This window comes from Malaclemys terrapin, chromosome 1, assembly GCF_027887155.1.
Source record: "Malaclemys terrapin pileata isolate rMalTer1 chromosome 1, rMalTer1.hap1, whole genome shotgun sequence".
In the NCBI taxonomy this organism is placed as follows: Eukaryota; Metazoa; Chordata; order Testudines; family Emydidae; genus Malaclemys; species Malaclemys terrapin.
In genome coordinates this window covers 351,619,395-351,641,591 of record NC_071505.1, presented here as the reverse complement: position 1 = coordinate 351,641,591, position 22,197 = coordinate 351,619,395, and the positions used below count along the sequence as shown (strand labels likewise).

General features: G+C 53.5%; 3 protein-coding genes across 3 annotated transcripts; all 3 read left to right on the top strand.

The window, feature by feature from the left end:
• The first annotated feature begins 6,170 nt into the window (after positions 1-6,170).
• Positions 6,171-8,550, top strand: LOC128830272 (hemoglobin subunit beta). Its single transcript, XM_054016065.1, has 3 exons — positions 6,171-6,318; positions 6,436-6,658; positions 8,298-8,550. The coding sequence occupies exons 1-3, from the start codon at positions 6,227-6,229 to the stop codon at positions 8,424-8,426; spliced, it is 444 nt and encodes a 147-aa protein (XP_053872040.1). The 5' UTR covers positions 6,171-6,226; the 3' UTR covers positions 8,427-8,550.
• Positions 8,551-11,995: 3,445 nt separating this feature from the next.
• Positions 11,996-13,983, top strand: LOC128830271 (hemoglobin subunit beta-like). The gene is made up of 3 exons (XM_054016064.1): positions 11,996-12,147; positions 12,265-12,487; positions 13,748-13,983. The coding sequence occupies exons 1-3, from the start codon at positions 12,056-12,058 to the stop codon at positions 13,874-13,876; spliced, it is 444 nt and encodes a 147-aa protein (XP_053872039.1). The 5' UTR covers positions 11,996-12,055; the 3' UTR covers positions 13,877-13,983.
• Positions 13,984-20,141: 6,158 nt separating this feature from the next.
• LOC128833059 (olfactory receptor 51M1-like) lies at positions 20,142-21,089 on the top strand. The gene has a single exon (XM_054020945.1). The coding sequence runs from the start codon at positions 20,142-20,144 to the stop codon at positions 21,087-21,089; it is 948 nt and encodes a 315-aa protein (XP_053876920.1).
• Positions 21,090-22,197: the final 1,108 nt, after the last annotated feature.

Genomic DNA, 22,197 nt, shown 5'->3' with positions numbered 1-22,197 from the left:
CATGGCACACCCTGCTCCCACGCCCCGCCAGGTGAAGGGCTCTGGCCCAGCAGGCACTGACGGGAACAATGGTTACACAATATGAATCCTGTGCTTTCCTCTCCCCAGGGGTCTCTACACTGCTGGCATTGCGTGGTGTGGCCAGCACGCCGGGGAGCCTGAGCCCAAGAACTGTAGAAACGTAGGGCTGGAAGGGAGCTCCAGAGGCCATCTAGTCCAGTCCCCTGTGCTAAGGCAGGGCCAGGTAATACTAGACCAGCCCTGAGACGTGTTTGTCCAGCCTGGTCTTACAAACCTCCAGTGATGGGGATCCTAGGACCTCCCTAGTAACTGTTCCAGAGCTTCACTGCCTGGGAGTTCGAAAGTTTTTCCTAATATCAGATCTAAAACTCCCTGCTGCAGTTTAAGCCCATTGCTTCTTGTCCTGCCTTCGGCGGCCACAGAGATTGGTGCTGTTTATAACAAGCTTTTCCATCGCTGAGAACTGGTATCATGTCCCCCCTCGGCCCTCTCTTCTCTAGGCTAAACAGGGCCGGTTCTTTCAACCTTTCTGCACGGGTCAGGTTTGCCAAACCTCCGCTCAGTTTTGTTGCTCTCCTCCAGACTCTCTCCAACTGTTCCCATCTTTCCTACAGCGCGGGGCCCACAGCAGGACACAGTACACAGCTGAGGCCTCCCAATTATCTGCCTTGACCTACAGGCAACACTCTTGTTAATCCACCCCAGAATGAGATTTGCCTTTTTCGCAACAGCATCACACTGTTGACTCGTGTTTAATTTGTGATCCACTGTAGCCCAGATCCTTTTCAGCCGTACGACCACCTAGCCAGTCATCACCCAGTTTGTAGTTGTGCCTTTGATTTTCCCTTCCTAAGTATAGTAATAAGTATCCCTGCCTGTCACGCGGGGCACCGGGGTTTGATTCCGTGATGGGGAGCCGCATGGAACCCTCACATCTCCTGGGGGTGCTGTTCTGTCCCATCTAGTGGCACTGAGACCCCTGAGCGATTAGTGAGTCTGGTCTACAGCCTCAGCTAAGCGCCATGTGGCATTTGGCTCCCGAGGTCTCAGGTTTGATCTTGATGACTGGGGTCTGTGGGTGTTACTTTTGCACTCATCTCTATTGAATTTCATCTTGCTGATTTCAGACCAATTCTCCAATTTGTGAAGATCAGTTTGAATTCTAATCATAGAATCATAGGACTGGAAGGGACCTCCAGAGGTCATCTAGTCCAGTCCCCTGCACTCATGGCAGGGCTAAGTATTGTCTAGACCATCCCTGACAGGGGTTTGTCCAACCTGCTCTTAAAAATCTCCAATGATGGAGATTCCACAACCTCCTTAGGCAATTTATTCCAGTGCTTAACCACTCTGACAGTTAGGAAGTTTTTCCTAATCTCCAACCTAAACTGCCCTTGCTGCAATTTAAGCCCATTGCTACTTGTCCTATCCTCAGAGGTTAATCCTGACCTCCAAAGTGCTAGCAGCCCCTCCCAGCTTGCCAACATCCACAAACTTTATACGCATGCTCTCCACTCCATTAGCCAAGTCATTAATGAAATGTAGAACAGCACCGGACCCAGGACTGACCTGGCAGGACCCCACTAGATACGCCCTCCCAGCTGGATAATGAATCATTGACAACTGGTTGTGCACCCACCGTCTAGTAATGTCACGTGACCGCACTGCCCTAGTTGGCGTAGGAGAAAGTCATGTAGGAGTGTGTCAAAAGCTTCACCACAATGGAGATCTCTCGTGTCTACTGCTTCCCCCGAGCCACGAGGCCAGTTACTAAGGGGCCAGTTGAAAGACCCCTGCCCATTCCCTCCAGCAGATGCGGGGGTGGGAGGGGTGATGTTAATTGCCACAGTGCGCAGCCCCGGGGTTCAGAAGGACAGTTGGTGCCCTGCCCGAGGATATCCGCACACACCCTTCCCCACAAAGGGCTACAGAAGAAGGTTAAGCCATAGGTGTGTTTTGGGTTTCAAACTACATCTAGCTCCAGTTCCTGACTCCAGCGCAGGGCTAGTTTGGGCCCAAGACTGTAGTGCAGGCTCTCCCGAGTTCCAATTCCAGCTCTGACACACTCTCTCTCTGTGGACTTGGGCAACTCCCGTCCCCATTCTGTGCCTCAGTTTCCCCAATAGTACAGTGGGGTGAAGGATCCTGACCTGCCTTACAGGCAGGGGAGGGTTAATAAATGTGGCTTGGAGGAGGCCTGTTGTGCCGCTGCCTTACATGACTAACTTACCATGCCATTCGCCACAGAAGCTGACACAAACACCCAGCCCCTGCTCCTCACATCCCCTGCCGGCTCCCCAGACAGACCCAGGTTCCCGTTCTCAGGCCCTGAGGACAGAGCATTATTGGCCGCAACTGTGCGACGTTTTGCCAGACGAGACAAAGAAAGGAAGGTCTTGCAGCTATCGCACCGGCCCTGGAGAGAGGCCTCAAGTTCTGCTGCAGAATCCTGGGCAAGTCACTCCGTTGCCCCAGGCCTGGATTTCCACCAGGTCAATGGGCACCATGACACCACTCAGCTGCCTCCTTCCCTGGAGAAGCAGCCGTTTCTCTGCTCTCTGCTCATGGCTCCCCACGTAGGCTGCTGATCATCTACCCTTAGGCCCAGAGGTTTTTGACTTCCTTCGGGAACCGCTCCAGCCCTCCTGCCAGCCGTGCGAACCCCCCGGCACCACGGTGCTCAGTTCCTGTAACTATGCCAGTGTGGGGTGAACAGCGCACCCACAAGAGACAGCTCAGGGAACTTCCAAAGACACGCTGCCGGTGCCACCCGTGAAAGGGGTCGGGGGCAGTGCCAGGGGATGCAGGGGGAATCTGTGGGGAGACGGGTGCAGACAGGCTGACCGGAAGAACCTGCAGCGCGGTGGAGCTGGCAGACGGAGTTGCACGAGTGGGAGAACTCACGAGTGGAGGAGGAAAGGCGGCCGGAGGGGAAGGGAAAGGCGGAGAGCGAGGGCCAGGAGGTGGTTAACCGCCAGGGCAGTGAAAGAGGAGGGGGAAGTAAAGTGAAAGCCAGCGCGGGCGAAGGAAGAAGTGGGGAGGGACTGAAGCGGCCGGCGCTGGAGAGAGAAGGACAGCAGAGGCCCCGAAGGAGAAGCGAGGGGGATCCAAGGCAGAGAGCTAAGGGGAACTGAGGAAATTCAGGATCCCGGCGAGTGCCCCACAGGAAGGGTGATGGCAGACCACGGGGCTGTGACAAAACCGCTGGCGGCATCTCACCGAATACTTGGATAACTAGAGGCTAATTCTTGTGCTGGCTCTGTGGGGGGGGGTGGGGGGGGGTTACCACCTCCCGAACAAACCTAGAAGGTGCCTGAGCCCTTGTGTGACGTTTGCCTTTCCCAGCCTGGGAGGGAGGGTGAAATCAAGGGGCTAGAGAGGGATTTAAAAAGGGGGGGGGGTATTTTCTTCCTTCTCCCCTCCAGCTCCCGGCTGACTCCTCATGGTCGCCTCCTGTGTGCCAGGTAGCCTGGCAAAAGCTGGTCCGTGTGGTGACCTACAAGTGCCACTAAACCGTCCGCAGGGACCCACGCGAGGACGACAGCCTGTTACCTTCCAGGCACAGCTCCCCGCAGGGAAATACCGATGGCCCAACAGCCAAATACAAACCATCCACTGCAGTCTTCCTGTTGTCCCTAGTCTGTGTGTGCTTTGGGAGCTAGGGCCCGGGGAAGGGTAGGGACAGGGGTGCTTAGACATTTCATAACCAGGAAATGGGTTAGCTCATGGCTTGGTTTCTAAGGGCTGGTGGAAATGCGGCACTCTGAAAGGCATATATCCAGCGCGGCATTACCAGGGACTAGTCAGGCCTGTCACAACTGAACACACGCAGAAATACACCAGCACACACACACAAATACACGCACACCGAAATACACTCTCTCTCACAAATACACACACAGAAATACACACACACACAAAAATACACACACAGAGAAATACACACACAGACATGCAGAGAAATACACACACACACAGGGAGATACACACACACAGAAATACTCTCTCTCCCCCCCCTCTCTCTCTCACACACACACACAAACAGAAATACACACAGTCTTTCACATACACACACAGAAATACGCACACACACACAGAAAAATACATACACACAGAGACACACATAGAAATATACACACAGAAATACTCTCTCTCTCTCACACAGACACACTGAAATACACACACACACACAGAGAATACACTCTCTCTCTCACACACACACACACACACACACAGAAATACACACACACACACAGAAATACATACTCTCTCTCACATACACACACAGAAATACACACATAGAAATACACATTCTCTCTCACACACACACTGAAATACAAACACACAGAGAAATACACTCTCTCTCTCTCACACACACACACACACACAGAGAGGGAGATACACACAGAAAGAGAAATACACACACAGAGAAATACACTCTCTCTCTCTCTCTCTCACACACACACACACACACAGAAATACTCTCTCTCTCTCTCTCTCACACACACACACACACAGAAATACTCTCTCTCTTTCTCTCTCTCACACACACACATACACACACACAGAAATACACACACACACACTGAGATGTTTTAATCAGACAGCGTATAATGCCACACAGGTGTCATGGTGCAAGACTGCAGCTGCTGCTTCCGCAAGTGCGGTGGGGCTGCTCACGTGTGTAAAGATACTCACACGCACAAGTCTCGGTGGGAGCAGGCCCTGAGACTGGGATGGGAGCACTCCTTCTTTCATGTGTGCCCCAGCGTGATCAGCTGAAGAAAGACATCACTGAATGTTCAATGTATTACCCACGAAAGCACCCGGGGGATGTTCACTGCACCCACCCATGATGGACGCCCCCTCCCCCTCGCCCCTGCAGATCACCTGCCCGCTAACGTAGCAAAGAGACAGGTGACAGGGCGATCACCAGTCCCCAGCCCCCCTCTCAACGCTCGCTAGGCCCTGGCAAGGGGGGCAGTACCCCTGTATTGGGCATGCTCTTTTCTGCTCCAACGCAGACACACGGGTGAAAAGACAGCCCAAAAGCAGGCCCTGAAAGTAGCTGCACGCGTTTAAAGAAGTGAATCACAATGAATCCTGTGCTGCTAGGGTCCCATAGCCCAGCCTCTCTTTCGGAGCCGGCCCCAAAGAGCTGGGCAGCCACGGGAGAGATTCCCATTGACTCCTGCTGGCTCTGAATCGGCTCACAGCCGCTGTGTCTCGGGTGACCCAAGGCCCGGGCCTGGGGCTGGATGGAGGTGGAAGCAGATACAGCCCACAGCTGGGCGCCTCGTCCAACACAAACACGTCCGCCCTGTGCCCCACCCCGGCCACGGCTCAGGACAGCACCCAAGAGCATTGTCCTGCTCTACAAAGCTCTTTACCAGCGTGGCCGGGACTACCCAGAGCTGGGCTCTCGCTGCGTGGCCCCTAGACGGCTCCATTCCAGAGGTCAGACCCGGGTTCCAGTGACCAGGTCTGCCACTGGCTGTGGAGAGGCGGGGTTGTTTTCAGCTCTGCTACAGACTTTCTGGCTCGCCTTGGCCATGTCCCTTCCCCTCTCTGTGCGACAGAAGTGATGATCCTTCCTGTCCCCCGCCCTTCATTTGTATTTAGAGTGCAGGGCCTGGTCTGCTCTGCTTAGCTCTATCCTCAGTTCTCCGACGGAGGGGCTCGCTCATACCCTGCCTGGCAGGACGGGGCCCCGGGGCTGGGCAATAAATCATAACTCATCTGACTGGCAACGATACTAATATGAGACTGAGGTGTGCCTAGAGCCAACCGGGTTCAAATCAAGGGGGAAAGCAAACGTTTCATCCAGCCTTTCCCTGGGACTCATTCCTTCGAGGGAGTGAGCAGGGCCGGCGTGGTCCTTAGGTCTCGGCCTAGACCTCTGCACCACCCTTTGGCAGCTGGGTCTGGGAGCTGCCTGGCCGAAGGCAGGAGAACAGAAGGAGGGGGGCCAGAGCTCTGCCGCTGCGTTAGCCCTGGGCACGTTGCCCCGCAGACCACACCCGGACTCACAGTGCCTCCTCCTCCAGGCTGCCCTGGCAGCGTTGGCCCCGGGCCCAGCCAATGGCCGTGTGGGCTAAGATGAGGAGGAGCCGTGGTTAGGGTATAAAAGTCCCCAAAGGGGACTCCAGCTCAGCTACGGGTTCCTCACGCAGCTTACGCGCCGAGCAGAACCACTCTCTTCACCATGGTGCACTGGACAGCCGAAGAAAAGCAGCTCATTACCAGCCTGTGGGGCAAGGTCAATGTGGAGGAATGCGGCGGCGAAGCCCTGGCCAGGTAGGCCGAGCCCCATGGCATCTGCCCCACTGTCTCCCAGGCTGGCCAAGCCGCTACTCCTGCAGGGAGTCTGCGCTAACCCTGTGCGTGTCTCTGCTCCTGTCTCCCTCTCTCTAGGCTGCTGATCGTCTACCCCTGGACCCAGAGGTTCTTCTCTACCTTCGGGAACCTCTCCAATGCCGAAGCCATCCTCCACAACCCCCAAGTCCGTGCCCATGGCAAGAAGGTGCTGACCTCCTTTGGGGAAGCCGTGAAGAACCTGGACCACATCAAGCAAACCTTTGCCACTCTGAGCAAGCTGCACTGCGAGAAGTTGCATGTGGATCCTGAGAACTTCAAGGTGAGTCCGGCTCTGGGCTGACTCCTCTTCCCAGCCCCCTGCCCATCCCCGGAGCAGGGCCAGCGGGAGCAACTGTGGCCATCCTTGGTTCTGGGTCAGTCACTTGCAGGCAAGCTCCCAGGAGAGCAGGGCCAAAAGTGGCCTCCCGGGCAATGGCGTCAGCAGCTCCATACCATCCACGAAAGTGATACCAGGCATGGATGATCAGGGTCTTCACCAGGGAAGGCTCAAGGGGAAACTCTGAATCGTCTCAGGTTCAGGGACCCCGTGACAAATCCGCAGATGCCACCTGCGGAAGGGGACTAAACATGAGAGGGATTCAGATTGGGAGGGGAAAGTTCTGAGTGGGGAAAGCGCAGAGAGGTGGGCAGCAGGCGAGGGGACGCACCCGTGGAAGGGGAAACCTCTGTAGTCAGGGCTTGCACAGCCTGTCTGGATCCTTGCTGGGTGACGTATCCGTGGTGGGTGAGGACTGCTGTGCCATCATGCTACCAGGGCTCTGCGCAGTTCCCTGCTTAGCGCTTCTCCTATGGGCAGGAGGTTCACACGCGTTGGGGGAGTGGCAGCAAAAGCCTCAAGGGACGGGGTGAGGAAACCACAAGGCAGGAAGGAGAGAGACGAGGGGGGCATGGAACAACAGTATGGGAGGGGGAAGAAATCAAAGTGCGTTAAAGGGTTCGGGGTGCAGGCAGGCGACTGGAGGAAGAGGAGGCGTGGAGGCAGGAGGGGAAGGGAAAGGCAGAGAGGGATGGCGAGGAGGTGGGTAAAGTGAGGGCAGCAGGGAGGAAGGGGAAGGAAAAGTGAAAGCAGCAGTGGGAGCAGGAAGAGGTCTGAGCCAGGGGACGTCAGGAGAGAGACCATCAGTCTGGAGGAGACAAAAGGACAGTGTAGGAGTCAGAGACAGGAGAGACACAGGAGGAAAGAAGAGTGGGATTTGGGGAAGAGACAACCCAGACATGCCGGTGAGTGGTAGGAGCTTTCTGGGGTGAGGCGCATTTTCAGGCAACCTTTGGTCTCTGGTAGCACAAATCCCCACCTCCCTGAATCCTGATATTGCAGTAACTGGGGGCTGCTGTTTGGATTTGTGCTCTGGGGTAGGGGTGGGAGGTGAGCCTCCTGGCTCGGCAGGCGTCCCAAGGCTGAGAACCTCACGGAGCATTTTGGAAGGCACCAAGTGCCCAGTTTCATGTCATTCTGGAAAGACACGCAGGCTCCTCTGAGCAAGGAAGGGCAGTGAGAAATTCCACTGGCTGAAACCCCTGAGTGCCAGAGTCCCGCCGGGGTTTGTAACACCAGTGAAAGAGGATGGTCACGCTGGGGTGGGGCCGGTGTGATGCAACAGAGGCTCAGGTCAACAGTCCATATACTCTATATAGGGCCCCTAGGAGTGCCCTTGAGCTACAAAACCAGGTTGCTGGTTAATGTTCTTTAATGGACTCTCCTGGGGAGGGAGGCAAGTGAGTTTCTATTGCAGGGTTGAAGGGAGCAGAGTCTCCAGCTAGTTTTACAAACCCCCAGAATAGTTCGAGGGCTCCATAAAGCCAAGATCCCCTACACCAGACCTGAGCTTTGAATAGAGAGAGGTGGGAGATCAGAGCGGTGCTGACCCGGGGGGTATTTTCTTCTTTCTCCTCTCCAGCTCCTGGGCAATGTCCTCATCATTGTCCTGGCCTCTCACTTTACGAAGGAGTTCACTCCTGCCTGCCAGGCCGCCTGGCAAAAGCTGGTCAGCGCGGTGGCCCATGCTCTGGCCCTCGGATACCACTGAATCATCTGGAGGGACCCACCAGCGGGAGGTCTCCAGCTACCTCCCATGCTCCTCTGCACGTATGGGAATCCCCTCCTGGGAGTGACAGGCTGTAACAACCAAATAAAAACCTTCTGCTGAAGTCTCCCTGAGTCCTGTGTCTGTGTGCACGTGGGGAGGGTGGAGGAGGGCTCGGGGTGGCGAGAACCGGGGGGTGCTTGAAGGTTTCATAGAGCGACAATGGGTCAGCGCCTTCGCTGGTTTGTCTTTCTTCACTTCTAAGGGTGAATGTCCTGCGCTCTGAAAACTAGCCTCACAAATCACCAGGGCCCGGGGACCTCCAGGCCTGCCACAAGTGAGCACACTAAGGGAGAGTGTCACATGCACACACACGCCCCGCTATGGAGCACCTTGAATGAGAAGTTGTGTAAGGTGCTCCAAGCAGAAAGCCTGCAGTGAGTGGAACCCCCTGGGGTATTTCAGTGCACGATTTATTTATTATCGGGGGTAGCCGTGTTAGTCTGTATCCACAAAAACAACAAGGAGGCCAGTGGCACCTTATGCCCAAGTAAATCTGCTAGTCTTTAAGGTGCCACCAGACTCCTTGCTATTTATTTATTGTCTTTCTAGCGGTAAGAGCAAATAAGAACCACACCTCCCACCCCTCTGCAAGGGAAGGTTTTTATCAGCTCAGGCTCTCTGCTGGCACGCTGCCTCGGAGCAGTTTGCTGACTCACACCGGCTCAGTCCAGGCCTGGGTGGGGGCAGTTTTTAGATAAATGGTTTAAAGGGAGCTATCAAGACCTGGCCAGACTTGGTTCAGTGCATCCCTTGCCAACACCCTTCTTGCGTGGCCTCCTGGGGCCCGATCCTGCCAGCCGTTATGTGTATGAGTAACTTGATGCTGGAGAGTAGCTGCCATCCGGTTCAAGGAGCACCCCTCCCCTGCCCCTTTCTGGGTGAAGTTATTCAGCTGTATAAGCATTCACAGCACGGGACCTGTAGGTTGTAAATAAATGCAAAGTAATGCACATTGGAAAACATAATCCCCACTGTACATATACAATGATGGGGTCTAAATTAGCTGTTACCACTCAAGAAAGATCTTGGAGTCATTGTGGATAGTTCTCTGAAATCTTCCCCTCAATGTGTAACAACAGTCCAAAAAGTGAACAAAATTTTAGAACCATTAGGGAAGGGATAGATAATAAGACACAACATATCATATTGTCTCTGTATAAAAGTGTGTGCAGATGTGGTTGCCCCATTTCAAAAAAGATGTATTGGAATTGGAAAAGGTTCAGAAAAGAGCAAAAAAAAAATGATTAGGGGTACGGAACAGCTTCCAGATGAGGAGAGATTAATAAGATTGGGAGTTTTCAGTTTGGAAAAGAGATGACTAAGGGGGAATATGCTAGAGGTCTATAAAATCATGTCTGATGTGGAGAAAGTCAATAAGGAAGTGTTATTTACTCCTTCTCATAATACAAGAACCAGGGGTCACAATGAAATTAATGGCAGCAGGTTTAAAACAAACATGAGGAAGTATTTCTTCACACAATGCACAGTCAACCTGTGGAACTCTTTGCCAGAGGATGTTGTGATGGCCAAGACCATGACAGGGTTCAAAAAAGAACTAGAGAAGTTCATGGAGGATAGGACCATCAACGGCTATTAGCCAGGATGGGCAGAGATGGTGTCCCTAGCCTCTGTTTGCCAGAAGCTGGGTATGGGTGACAGTGGATGGATCGCTTGGTGATTCCCTGTTCTGTTCATTCCCTCTGGGGCACCTGGCATTGGCCACTGTCAGAAGACAGGAGACTGGGCTAGATGGCCCTTTGGTCTGAGCCGGAATGGCCGTTCTTATGTTCTTATGTAACCTGGCCTGGGAGCAGGACAGCACTTTCCTTCCTGGCTGCACAGGGCCTGCTGCTTTCACGTGAATAACCACGAGAGTAACAGAGACATTCTTTACTGTCCAGGAGAACTGGAAAGAACAGAGGAAAGTGGCATCCCATAGCAGCAACATGCAATGGATACTCCCTCCTCCCCCCCCCCCCGCAGCCCCTGCCAGCCTCCTTCCTACTACCAAAGGCAAGAGACACTTATGCCTGCCCCCCACGCCAAACACAGGGAATAGATTAAGAAGTGTTTGCCACCCACCAGCCCCCTAGGGCAGTGAAGGTTATTGAGTTCCCCGACTTCCCCAGTTGGGTGCAGTCAGTACCTCCTCCGCGCCACGCCCTCCAGCCATCATGCCGAGAACCGCAGTGGACACATTGACATGAACAGGCGATATTAGCAAAGGCAAATGGAGACTGTGCCTCTGTCTCCCCAGAAGCCAGGTATCTCCGGCTGGGATTGCAGGTCCAGCACCCCCTCTGGAGCCTGACCCACAGCCTGTGAAAACCCGTGGGGAGACTCCTGTGGATGTCGGTCAGCTTCGGCTCAGGCCCACTGTCCCTCTGTCCGAAGGACAGGTGTACCCCAGGCACGTCAGCCGGATCCTCACACAGCCTGGTGGTCTGCCATGCTCTGCAGACGCCAGCCATTGTCCGGCTCCAGAGGCCTCCCCCAGTGGGGATGTGGCTACGGGAGAGCTGGCCTCCCACTCCGTCACCCCACGATGGCTCCGCTGCACAGGACAGAGCCCGGCCCCAGCGAGCAGGCGCTGGGAACAGAGTGGCCGTGGCTGGGGGAGTCCTTGTGAGAAGAGACCAGGTGAACCCCAGGGTGGCTGAGTTTGGGTCAAGGGCTACGATGTCCCTTTCCGAGACAGCCCTTTCCCAAATCAATGAACTGCAGGAAAAAAGGCTCCCCAGAGTCACACTCTAGTGCCCGTGGGACCCCAGCTTGTGCGGTGGACTGGCGAGAGGGTTAGTGTCAGAGGCACTTTGCTGAGGGGAGAGCTGGGCTGAGGGACAGGCCCCGGTAGATGGCGGCAGGGGTAGTTGATGGGCCGCCACGTGGCCGAAGGGGTGAGCTGGCCCTATGGCCTGTTGGTTGGTCGTTTTAAACAGCGGGCAGAGCGTGGTGAGGGGGGAGCTTTCTATCCACTCTGAGTGGAGCTGGGGGAAAGGGGGAAATTCCCCTGTGCACAGAGCAGCAGTCCTAGACCTAGGCGCCTGCTTATGCCCCTTTCCGAGGGCGTAGAGAGCCCGTGTAGTAAAGTGTAAACCATTATCGCAGGAGAGCTGGTTTTGCTGCTCACTTCGGGGTTCTTTTGAAACAGGCTGCATCTGAGGAGCTCTGCACCCTGCCCCAAACGCAGGCCCAGCGCAAGACTCTGGCACCAGCCAGCCCCGGTGTGAAGGGCTAAGTGGGCCTGGATTGGTACCTCTCCCTCGGGCCAGCTCCCTGCCTGGGGTCCCAGACCCGCTTCGAGAGCAAAGGGGTGCTGGTATAGAGAGCGGGGACTAGCGCTGAGCCCTGCCCTCATCTCGCCTGGGGCCCCCTCCTCGGAGATCACACCCTGCCCAGACCGTCCCCTCCCCAGCCAGCGCAGACCCCACCCCAGGGCTGACCAATGGCCGTGTCTACAGAGAGGGGGAGGAGCTGAGGCTGGGGGATAAAGGCCCTGCTGGGGGTCTGCTGCTCATATACAGGTTCCTCCCTCAGCTGCATCTGCAAACAACCCCTCGCTCGTCACCATGGTGCACTGGACAGCCGAAGAGAAGCAGCTCATTACCAGCCTGTGGGGCAAGGTCAATGCGGAGGAATGCGGCGGCGAAGCCCTGGCCAGGTAGGCCGAGCCCCACGGCATCTGCCCCACTGTCTCCCAGGCTGGCCAAGCCGCTGCTTCTGCAAGGAGGCTGCAGTAACCCTGTGCGTGTCTCTGCTCCTGTCTCCCTCTCTCTAGGCTTCTGATCGTCTACCCCTGGACCCAGAGGTTCTTCTCTTCCTTCGGGAACCTCTCCAGCCCCACCGCCATTACGGGCAACCCCAAGGTCCGTGCCCACGGCAAGAAGGTGCTGACCTCCTTTGGGGAAGCCGTGAAGAACCTGGACAACATCAAGGCCACCTACGCCAAGCTGAGCGAGCTGCATTGCAACAAGCTGCACGTGGATCCCGAGAACTTCAGGGTGAGTCGGGCTCTGCGCTGAGCCCTCTGCCCAGCCCCCTAGGGACCGGCCTTTGGGGCAGGGAGGCGTCGCTTAGGGGGGAGCTCCGGGAAGCACTTAGATGCAGTGAGTAAATAATATGGCAGAGAGATGCCAGCTTGCCATGAACGGCGTCTCCCCCGAAGAGCGGGAGTTTGCAGCGTCCCAGGGCCAGTACCCGTGCAGTGAAGGGGTGGGGTATTTTGGGAGGGCAGAGGATTAGGGGGAGCAGCAGTGGGGTGGGACTCTGTGGGAGAGGGCAGAGGGGATCCTTGGAGGAAGGCAGGGATTGCCACAGCGTGATGGGCTCTGCTCCACCCCGCGTCCCCCCAGCCTGTGATCCAGAGCAGAACTCTGCTTGGTCCCAGGTGCACCCCGCTGGCAGCGGGAGCCAGGTGCAATATGGCCACTTCTGCTTCTGTTTCATGTTAACTTGGTTCCAACGTTGCCAGGTTTCCATCAAAAAAACCCCACCCAAAGCAGATTGTTTGTTTGTTGAAAACGGACAGTTTTCAGTTTGGGCCTTTGAAAATCTTGGAAAAACAAAACAAAACAAAACTATTTCCCGCCAGCCCAGGTTTTTTCCCCCTCCAGAAATGTCTGGCTTGTCTGCTGAAAAAAACATGTGGGTGGTATTTTTTTGGACCGGCGCCAGGGAGTGGCACCAGAACGGGTCCCCATAACTGCGCTGCAGACAGGGGGCCAGTCGGGTTGGCCGGGGAAGCTGGGGGATGCGGGAGGAGGGTCATTGAAGCTGGGGAAGCCGGGTGGGTGCAGAGAACCAGGGGAGAAAGGCAGGTGTGGGGCGGTGGGTAGCAGGTGAACTAGGGCCGGTGGGGCTGGGGGATGCAAGGAAGCAAGGGGTGGAACGAGGCACATGAAGAGACCACACAGCTTTGGAGGGGACCCCCCTGGGGCTCACGTGGGACTTAGACACAGTGACCAGCCCTTGTTGGGGCCCTCTGCATGACTGGGGGGAGGGGGATCAGGGACAGGAAAAGGACTCCTGAAAACAATGCCCGCAGTCTATATGCCCTAGAGAGGGACCCTGGCTGGGCCAGAAAGTGTCTGACGGGCTCTTGTACCCCTAAGCCATGGCCCGGGCTACCCTTGGTGTGTTTGAAAAGAGACAAGAGACGAGCAGAAATGACCCAGGAGAAAAGGGTTGGGAGAGGGGTAGGGAACCCCGGCACACAGATGTGTGGAGGTTCAAGGGGGTATTTTCTTCCTTCTCCCCTGCAGCTCTTGGGTGACATCCTCATCATCGTCCTGGCCGCCCACTTCGGAAGGGAGTTCACCCCTGCCTGCCAGGCCGCCTGGCAGAAGCTGGCCGGCGTGGTGGCCCACGCGCTGGCCCACGAGTACCACTGAGCCCTCGGCAGGGACCCGCAGGACGGAGAGAGCTTGCTTCGTTCCAGGCCCCTCTGCACCCTGGAGGCCAGCAGGCTGCAACAGTCAAATAAAAGTCTTGCACTGCAGCCCTCACCGTGTGTCTGCGTCTCTGGGTGCACTGGGGTGGGGGGACACACACGGGAGGTCTGGGGGCACCTGCTGTTGCCTGCTGATGGGTTTGCTTCTTGTTCTCTAAGGGTTGGTGCAGCCAGAATTCGCTGCCCCCTGAAAATAATCCTCAAGGCCCCCCGGCACTGGGGGAGCGCAAAGCGAGCCCCACTGACCCCCTCCCTCCATGCCAAAACACGGCAGCTCCTTAGGACAGGCCGGCAAAGGACCCGGCTAATGCTGCAAATCAACAGGACTGACACCAAAACAACCCCAGTTCCCCCTCGCCCTGGGGTTCATCAGCAGATCACTAGGGGCGCCGGTTACTTTATAGCGGAATTGCAAGGAAAGCCAGCAGTTCAAGGGATGCACTCTCAAAACCCAGCCAAAGGGCTCTCAGCTGCTCCCCCACCCCTTGAACCAACTCACCCAGTACCTGGCTGATGGGTGTCCTGCACCCCTTTGAATCCAGACCCAGGGGCAGCGGGCACCCTCCTCCCCACCTCACCCTTCCCTCTCTCCAGGTCCATTTGCTCCCCAGCCGTCCTGAGGGGCAGTCACCTCCGCCACTACCCTCTTACAAGCTAACCCCCTACAAATCGTGTAGGGCCCAGGACACCCTCCAGCCCAGGGATGTCTGCACAGGAGGAGAGAGCTGCTGTGAACGACACTGGTCCCCCTGATTCTTAGCCCGCCCGCCGCTGGCTGCTGCCTGGCTCCCGGGCTCTGCTCCCAGGGCAGGCGTGCTGTGTTGGGCAGGGCCGGGCTGAGTATGCTAACCCGCTCCTCTCCTGCTCACAGGGGGGCGTGGGGCTCCAGCCCCTGAGGTAGACTGGAGGACATTTGCAGCTGCTCTCCCCCAGCTACCCTTTGCTCTAGCCCCTCAGGCATGGCAGAGGGGCTGGGGGAGTCCCAGGCTATCCCACACCACCAGGACCTGGCTGGAAGCAGAGGGGCTCTCCCCTTGAGAGCAGAAGAGGGGGAAAAAGCCCTTAGTGCAGCCTTCTTTCCTAACTTTCTGTTCGCTTTTTTGACTGCCGCTGCACACTGAGTGGATGTTTTCAGAGACCTGTCCTCAATGACTCCAAGATCTCTTTCTCGAGTGGTAACAGCTAATTTAGACCCCATCATTTTGTGTGTATAGTTGGGATTATGTTTTCCAATGTGCATTACTTCGCATTTCATCTGCCATTTTGTCGCCCAGTTTTGTGAGATCCCTTTGTAACTCTTCGTGCTCTGCTTTGGATTTAAGTATCCCGAGAAATTTTGTATCATCTGCAATTTTTTTTCCTTTTCTGTTTACCCCTTTTTCCAGATCATTTGTTGAATAAGACTGGTCCCAGTACAGACCCCTGAGGGACACCACTATTTACCTCTCTCCACCGTGAAAACTGACCATTTATTCCTACCTTTGTCTCCTATCTTTTAACCAGTTACTGATGCACAAAATTACCTTCCTTCTTATCCTATGACTGCTTACTTTGCTTAAGAGCCTTTAGTGAGGGACCCTATCAAAGGCTTTCTGAAAGTCTAAGTACGCCATATCCACTGGATCCCCCTTGCCCTGGTGATTGTTGACCCCCTCAAAGAATTCTAATAGATTGGTGAGGCGTGATTTCCCTTTACAAAAGGAGGAGGAAGAGGGCAAGAATGGCAGGAAGCTGACTGAGTGGGAGGCAGGCACAGAGGCGTGGGGAGTAGTGGGGGGAGCTGGGACTTTCTGGGGGGGACCCTGGGGGACCTGGGGTAGGGGATCTGAGGGAGTCTGGGGCCTGTACTGAGCCCACCCCACATTCTGTCCTTGCCACCTCCCCCCCTACTGCCGTTCCTCATGGCTGCTCCTTCCTGGCCCAGGCCGAGCAGGGACGCAGTGAGTGGAGAGGCTGCTGGTTCAGCAGCCCCCGCGTGACTCCCAACCGGATAGAGGGCAGGAGCAGGGCTATGCCTGCTGCCCAGTGAGAGGGCAGAAGTCCCCGCTGGGCTGGGGGGTGGCGTGGTGGGGTTGCCTGATGACAGTGACCCACAAGACCCCAGAGTCTCAGAGCCCTATGTCTTCAGAGGATGAGGGATCCGCCCACAGTCACGGCTGCTGGCTGAGGGTCTGGCTACATCCAGGGAGCACCCACCGAGCCGCTGGTTGGTTTCCTTGACGTCCATCTGGGCCTGTGTCAACAGGGTAGGCAGGGCCAGCTCCTCGGCGGTGTACATTGTCCAGATCCTCAGTGGGCACTAACGTGACAATTGACCCCGCCCAAGGATTCAGCCCAGTGCTCAGCAGCGTCCTGGGGGGAGCAAAGCAAAGCTAAGAGGCCATTTCTGTAAACGGATCACCCAGCGGCCTCCCCCTGGTCTGCGTCCCCCAAGCACGCCACCCTGAGAGCCTTTGTCACCCCCTTCTGCCCTGCTCCCCCTTCGGGCAAGACCAGGGGAAAGGCAAACCGACTCCCTCCTCTCGAGGGAGGCTGAGTGGGGACAGGGAGAGACAAGGAAGGAATTTTCACCTAGGTCATTTTGGCAGGGACCTTGGGGGAAGGACCTTTGCCAGGGCTTGGGGAGCGGGGTCACTTGCTGGGATCATCTGGGTATATCTCACCCAATCAATTCGCTGCCCTTATAGGGGGCCTCGGGCATTGCGGGGTTCCTTGGTCCATCCTGTTCTCGGTTTGGGGCACACGACAATAGGGACTGAAATGCTTTAGTCTAGCCCAGGTCACTGTGCCTGGAAGTGCTGTCTCTCTCAGCTCTTATAATCAATGCCCACAAGCCAATGTCATTCCCTGGACCTTACAGCTGGTTTGCCCTTCGCAACATCACCCCAGCGGAGATTCCCATGTTACTTCGTGACTAGGGCTGGGAATTTGAGCAGGCATTATAAACACTGACTGTCTGCCCTGCACGTAGGAACGCGCAGGCAGGTACGAGGTGTTTTATCGCTTCGACTCTTCTCTTTGGCACTTGGGGACAATTTAGACAAGCTTCTAGAAAGGCAACATGTTTCAGTTCCGTTCCAGGTCACCCTTCAATGTTTTAATTATAAAATGTCATTGTTTGAAGTTTGTAATGAGGAGCTGGTTTGGGTTTAGAATCTACCTACCTGCTACCATATCTATCTATCCCCATACACCCTATCTATCTATCTATCTATCTATCTATCTATCTATCTATCTATCTATCTATCTATCCCCATACACCCCATCTATCTATCTATCTATCTATCTATCCCCATACACCCCATCTATCTATCTATCTATCTATCTATCTATCTATCTATCTATCTATCTATCTATCTATCTCCATACACCCCCATCTATCTATCTATCTATCTATCTATCTAATTAACAATGAATGTTAAGATCCATGAACGAGGGAATGGATATTTCTATGGATAACAAAACAAGAATATCTAGAATCAGAATTGTTTTTTGGTAAGGGATATAAAACCTCGTGGTTCAGGTCTTGTACTATTAGGGATTAGCCTGAGACTTTCATGGGCAGGGGAGGGAAGGACGCTTATCCCTCATCTGTTGAGGGTTTGTTGCACTTGCCTTTGGAGTATCAGCTGTTGGCCATTGTCAGAGACAGGAGACTAATGGAACATGGGTCTGACCCGGTTTGACAATTCCTAGGTTCATTCTGATTCTAACAGGTCGTGCTGCCAAGCACAACCAAGCGAGGATGAAATTATTATTACTAAGGGCTCTCGGTCTTCATGCTTCTGGGCATATGCTGGTTTCCGGCGGGGGCCAGGCAGAAACCCCTCTCCTCTCCTGTGGTACAGCACTGCACAATTCCACGCGTTAGCTGGCTGGGATGCACTGCTCACACATCTCACAGCTGTCAGGAAGAAGTGAGCACGAGGCGAGAGACGCATACTATCTCCTCCACCCCTCTTCCAGTGGAATAATCAGCACTGGTCACTGGCTGGCACAGGATCAGGGGCGAGCTAGACCATTGGGATGTGGCAGTGCATTAGTGTCTGTGTTTCTTAGTGGACATCTGAAAATTAACCCAGTCTCTGTCTCAGTTTCACGCATATTCACGCAGATCAGAACCAGTGACCTCCTTGAGGCACAGAAGGGCATTGACAGGTGGGGGAGCTGAGCCTCTCGGAGGATTTTCCAGCCAGGGGACCAAAAGTCAGGCACCAAAATCCATATTTTGGCACTGAAATAAGTAGCCTGATCTTCAGAGCTGCTGATATTGAGAAGTCAGCGGGAGCAGCTCAGCATGCCCTGGACATCAAGCGGCCTAAGCTTGGGTTAGGGCACAGCTGGGTTGGAGTTTTTTCCGAAGTGGTGCAGGAGTAAATCGATTAATTCCATTGTCCATCCCAAGTGAGCCAATGCAGTCACATGCCCCAGGGTCAAACAATGCCACTTTGCCATTCTTATACGTCCAGACCAAAGGGGGAGTGCAGACCGCGAGAAGCTCCAGAACACGTGTCCTGGAAGTACCACAAGCGGTTGTTCCGGCTCTTCCCCAAAGTGTTGGAACAGCACTCTGGAGTGATCCAGCATGCCTTGAGTGCAGGTCCAGACGCAATAATGAACTCCTTGTATGGTAACGTTGGTAAACATTGACTTTTTAATAACCACAGTTAAACCAGGCAAATCTGTCTCTCTCTGTGGAGAAATAGAGCTTAGAGGCTCATAGAAGAAATAGAAGTTTGGTACATGTTCACACCAGACATTTTAATTTCACACAGTCTATATAGGGTCTCATCACCAGAGAATCTGATCAGCTCCCAGTTACTAGTGGATGTTTGCTTGCCCACCTCTGTGAAGTTGTGACGTTATTGACATAAACTGGGACCATATAGATCATTGTTGCAACCAAGGTCCTGTAGTGGCACCCAAATCTTGTATAAAGGGGGTCAAATGGGGTGTCTAGGACAAGGTTATGGTTTACTGGTTATGATTATGCTGTCAATATGTGTGTATCAGTTTTGTAGTTGAAGTTATGAATATTGGCTCTATACTGTCTGTATGGCAAACTTATGCTACGCTTCTGGGTGACATCCCAGACAAGCTGAGATTAGCTCTGCCTAGCCTGCTTGATGCCCATTAAGGTGGACCCATTGAGAGAAGGCAGATACGCCTTATAACTCAGCAAAGTATGCAGGGACTGGCCCATGTGACTCCAGACTCCATTTTGCTGTAATTTTCCACAGTAAGAACAAAGAGGTGTTCTTACACCTGGAAAAGACTATATAAGGCTGATGCCTCATCTCCATCTTGTCTTCAATCCTGCTTCTTACCTCTGGAGGAACTTTGCTACAAACTGAAGCTCTGAACAAAGGACTGAATGATCCATCCCAGCGGGGGATGTATTCCTGAGACCTGATTTGAACCTGCAGTTTATTCCATCGCTGCTGCAAGCCTGAACCAAGAACTTTGCCATTACTGTATGTAATTGATTCCACTTAACCAATTCTAACTCTCATCTCTATCTTTTTCCTTTTATGAATAAACCTTTAGATTTTAGATTCTAAAGGATTGGCAGCAGCGTGATTTGTGGGTAAGATCTGACTTGTATATTGACCTGGGTCTGGGGCTTGGTCCTTTGGGATCAGGAGAACCTTTTTCTTTTACTTGGGTATTGGTTTTCATAACCATTTGTCCCCATAACGAGTGGTACTGGTGGTAATACTGGGAAACTGGAGTGTCTAAGGAGATTGCTTGTGAGACTTGCGGTTAGCCAGTGGGGTGAGACCGAAGTCCTCTTAGTCTGGCTGGTTTGGTTTGCCTTAGAGGTGGAAAAAAAACCCAGCCTTGGGCTGTAACTGCCCTGTTTGAGCAATTTGTCCTGAGTTGGCACTCTCAATTGGGTTCCACCGGAACTGCATTGTCACAGAAGTAAATCAGGATTATTAGCTCCACTTTCACATGGGAAACTGAGGCACAGACAGATTAAGCGACGTGCTCATGTTCATATAGGAAACCTGTGGAAGAGATGGGAACTGAACCCACCCAATGCCTTGATTGCAAAACTATCTGCTTTTCCCGGCAAGAGAAAAAGAATCTGACTCTTTATCCTGCTCTGTTGAATCTAATTGGAGCTTTAATTGTATATTTCTCCATTACTATTTCAGGAAAGGGAGATTTGAACCCAAATGGGACATAGTCCATAGCACAGCATGTCAGCAGCAGATGGTGCCAACCTCAGCAGCACCTCAGTGTTCTTCCTAACAGGCATACCGGGACTGGAGCATGGACACCACTGGTTTGCTGCCTCTTTCTCTTTCATGTACGCTATTGCAATTTTGGGAAACTGCACCATCCTGTTTGTTATAAAAGCGGAGCGATGGCTCCACCAGCCCATGTACTATTTCCTTTCTATGCTGGCCTTCACGGACCTGGGTCTGACTCTGTCCACGCTGCCAACGGTCCGCCGTGTGCTTTGGTTCAACGCCCGAGAAATCAGCTTCAGCGCCTGCCTCCTCCAGATGATCTGCATCCACTCATTTTCCTTCATGGAGTCCTCGGTGCTTCTGGCCATGGCCTTTGACCGCTACGTGGCCATTTGCAACCCTCTGAGATATACCTCCATCCTGACCAGCCCCAGGATTGCTAAAATAGGACTGGCCATTGTCTGTAGATGTACGTTGGTGCTGGTCCCATTAATCTGTTTTCTTACAGTTCTGCCATTCTGCAGGTCTCATGTGCTCTCCTATTCCTATTGCTTGCATCAGGATATAATACGGCTGGCATGCTCAGATACCACGTTCAATAATATGTATGGCTTAACTTTAATCCTGCTCATAGTGGTACTAGACCCTCTGCTGATTATCCTGTCTTATGTTATGATCATTCAGATGGTCTTAAGCATCACGTCCAAGGAAGAGCGCATTAAGGTCCTGAACACCTGCGTCTCCCACATCTGCGCCATCCTGATCTTCTACATCCCCATGGTTGGCTTGTCAATCATTCGCAGGTTTGGGGAAAATGCCGCCCCTATCATTCATGTTCTCATGGCCAACATCTATCTTTTCGTGCCCCCGGTGCTCAACCCTGTCATCTACAGCATGAAAACCAAACAGATTCGTGAAGGGATCCAAAGGATCTTATGTCAAAAAAAGACCTAACCTGGGCATGGCCAGTGGCTTAGGTGTTATTCCAGGATATGTGCCCTAATTCTTCATAGAATGGTGAGACTGGGTGATAGATAGATAGATAGATAGATAGATAGATAGATAGATAGATAGATAGATAGATAGATAGATAGATAAGAACATAAGAACGGCCAGACTGGGTCAGGCGAAAGGTCCATCAAGCCCAATATTCTGTCTTCTGACAGTGGCCACTGCCAGGTGCCCCAGAGGGAATCATCAAGTGATCCATCCCCTGTCGCTCATTCCCTGCTTCTGGCAAACAGAGGCTAGAGACACAATCCCTGCCCATCCTGGTTAATAGCCACTGATGGACCTATCCTCCATGTACTTATTGGTTCTTTTTTCAACCCTGTGTCTTGGCCTTCACAACATCTTCTGGCAAAGAGTGCCACAGATTGACCGTGTGTTGTGTGAAGAAATACTTCTTTTTTTGTTGTTTGTTTTAAACCTGCTGCCTGTTAATTTCATTGGGTGAGCCCTAGTTCCAGTGTTATGGGAAGGAGTAAATAACACTTCCTTATTGACTTTCTCCACACCAGTCATGATTGTATAGATCTCTATCATATCCCCCCTTAGTGGTCTCTTTTCCAAGATGAAAAGTCCCAGTCTTATTAATCTCTCTTCATATGGAAGCTGTTCCAGACCCCTCATCATTTTTGTTGCCCTTTTCTGAACCTTTTCAATTCCAATATATCTTATGATCTATCTTAAGATAGATAGATAGATAGATAGATCTAAGAGAACTTCCCCTGTATAGTAGCAAGTATACATCCTTATAAATCCCCTTGATTTTTATGCTTCTATGACTGATTAAAAACCAGACCTGTGGCTTAAAATATTAAGTGCTGTTTCCCTCAGCTACTGACTTCAGTTTCCAGGCACTCGTGTGATTATGCGGTGTAGGGCAAGGCGCTGTTGTCGTGCTACTCCTCATCGGCAGGCAGTTTCAGAGCAGGTGTAGCAATTGCTGCATCCACATACTCTCCTCGTCCTTTGGGCAGGCATGATGCCCTCAGGAGCCCCTGTCTCTTCCTCCCCATCCCCTCCCAGCTCCGGGGTGGTTCACAGAGCGATCGCAGAG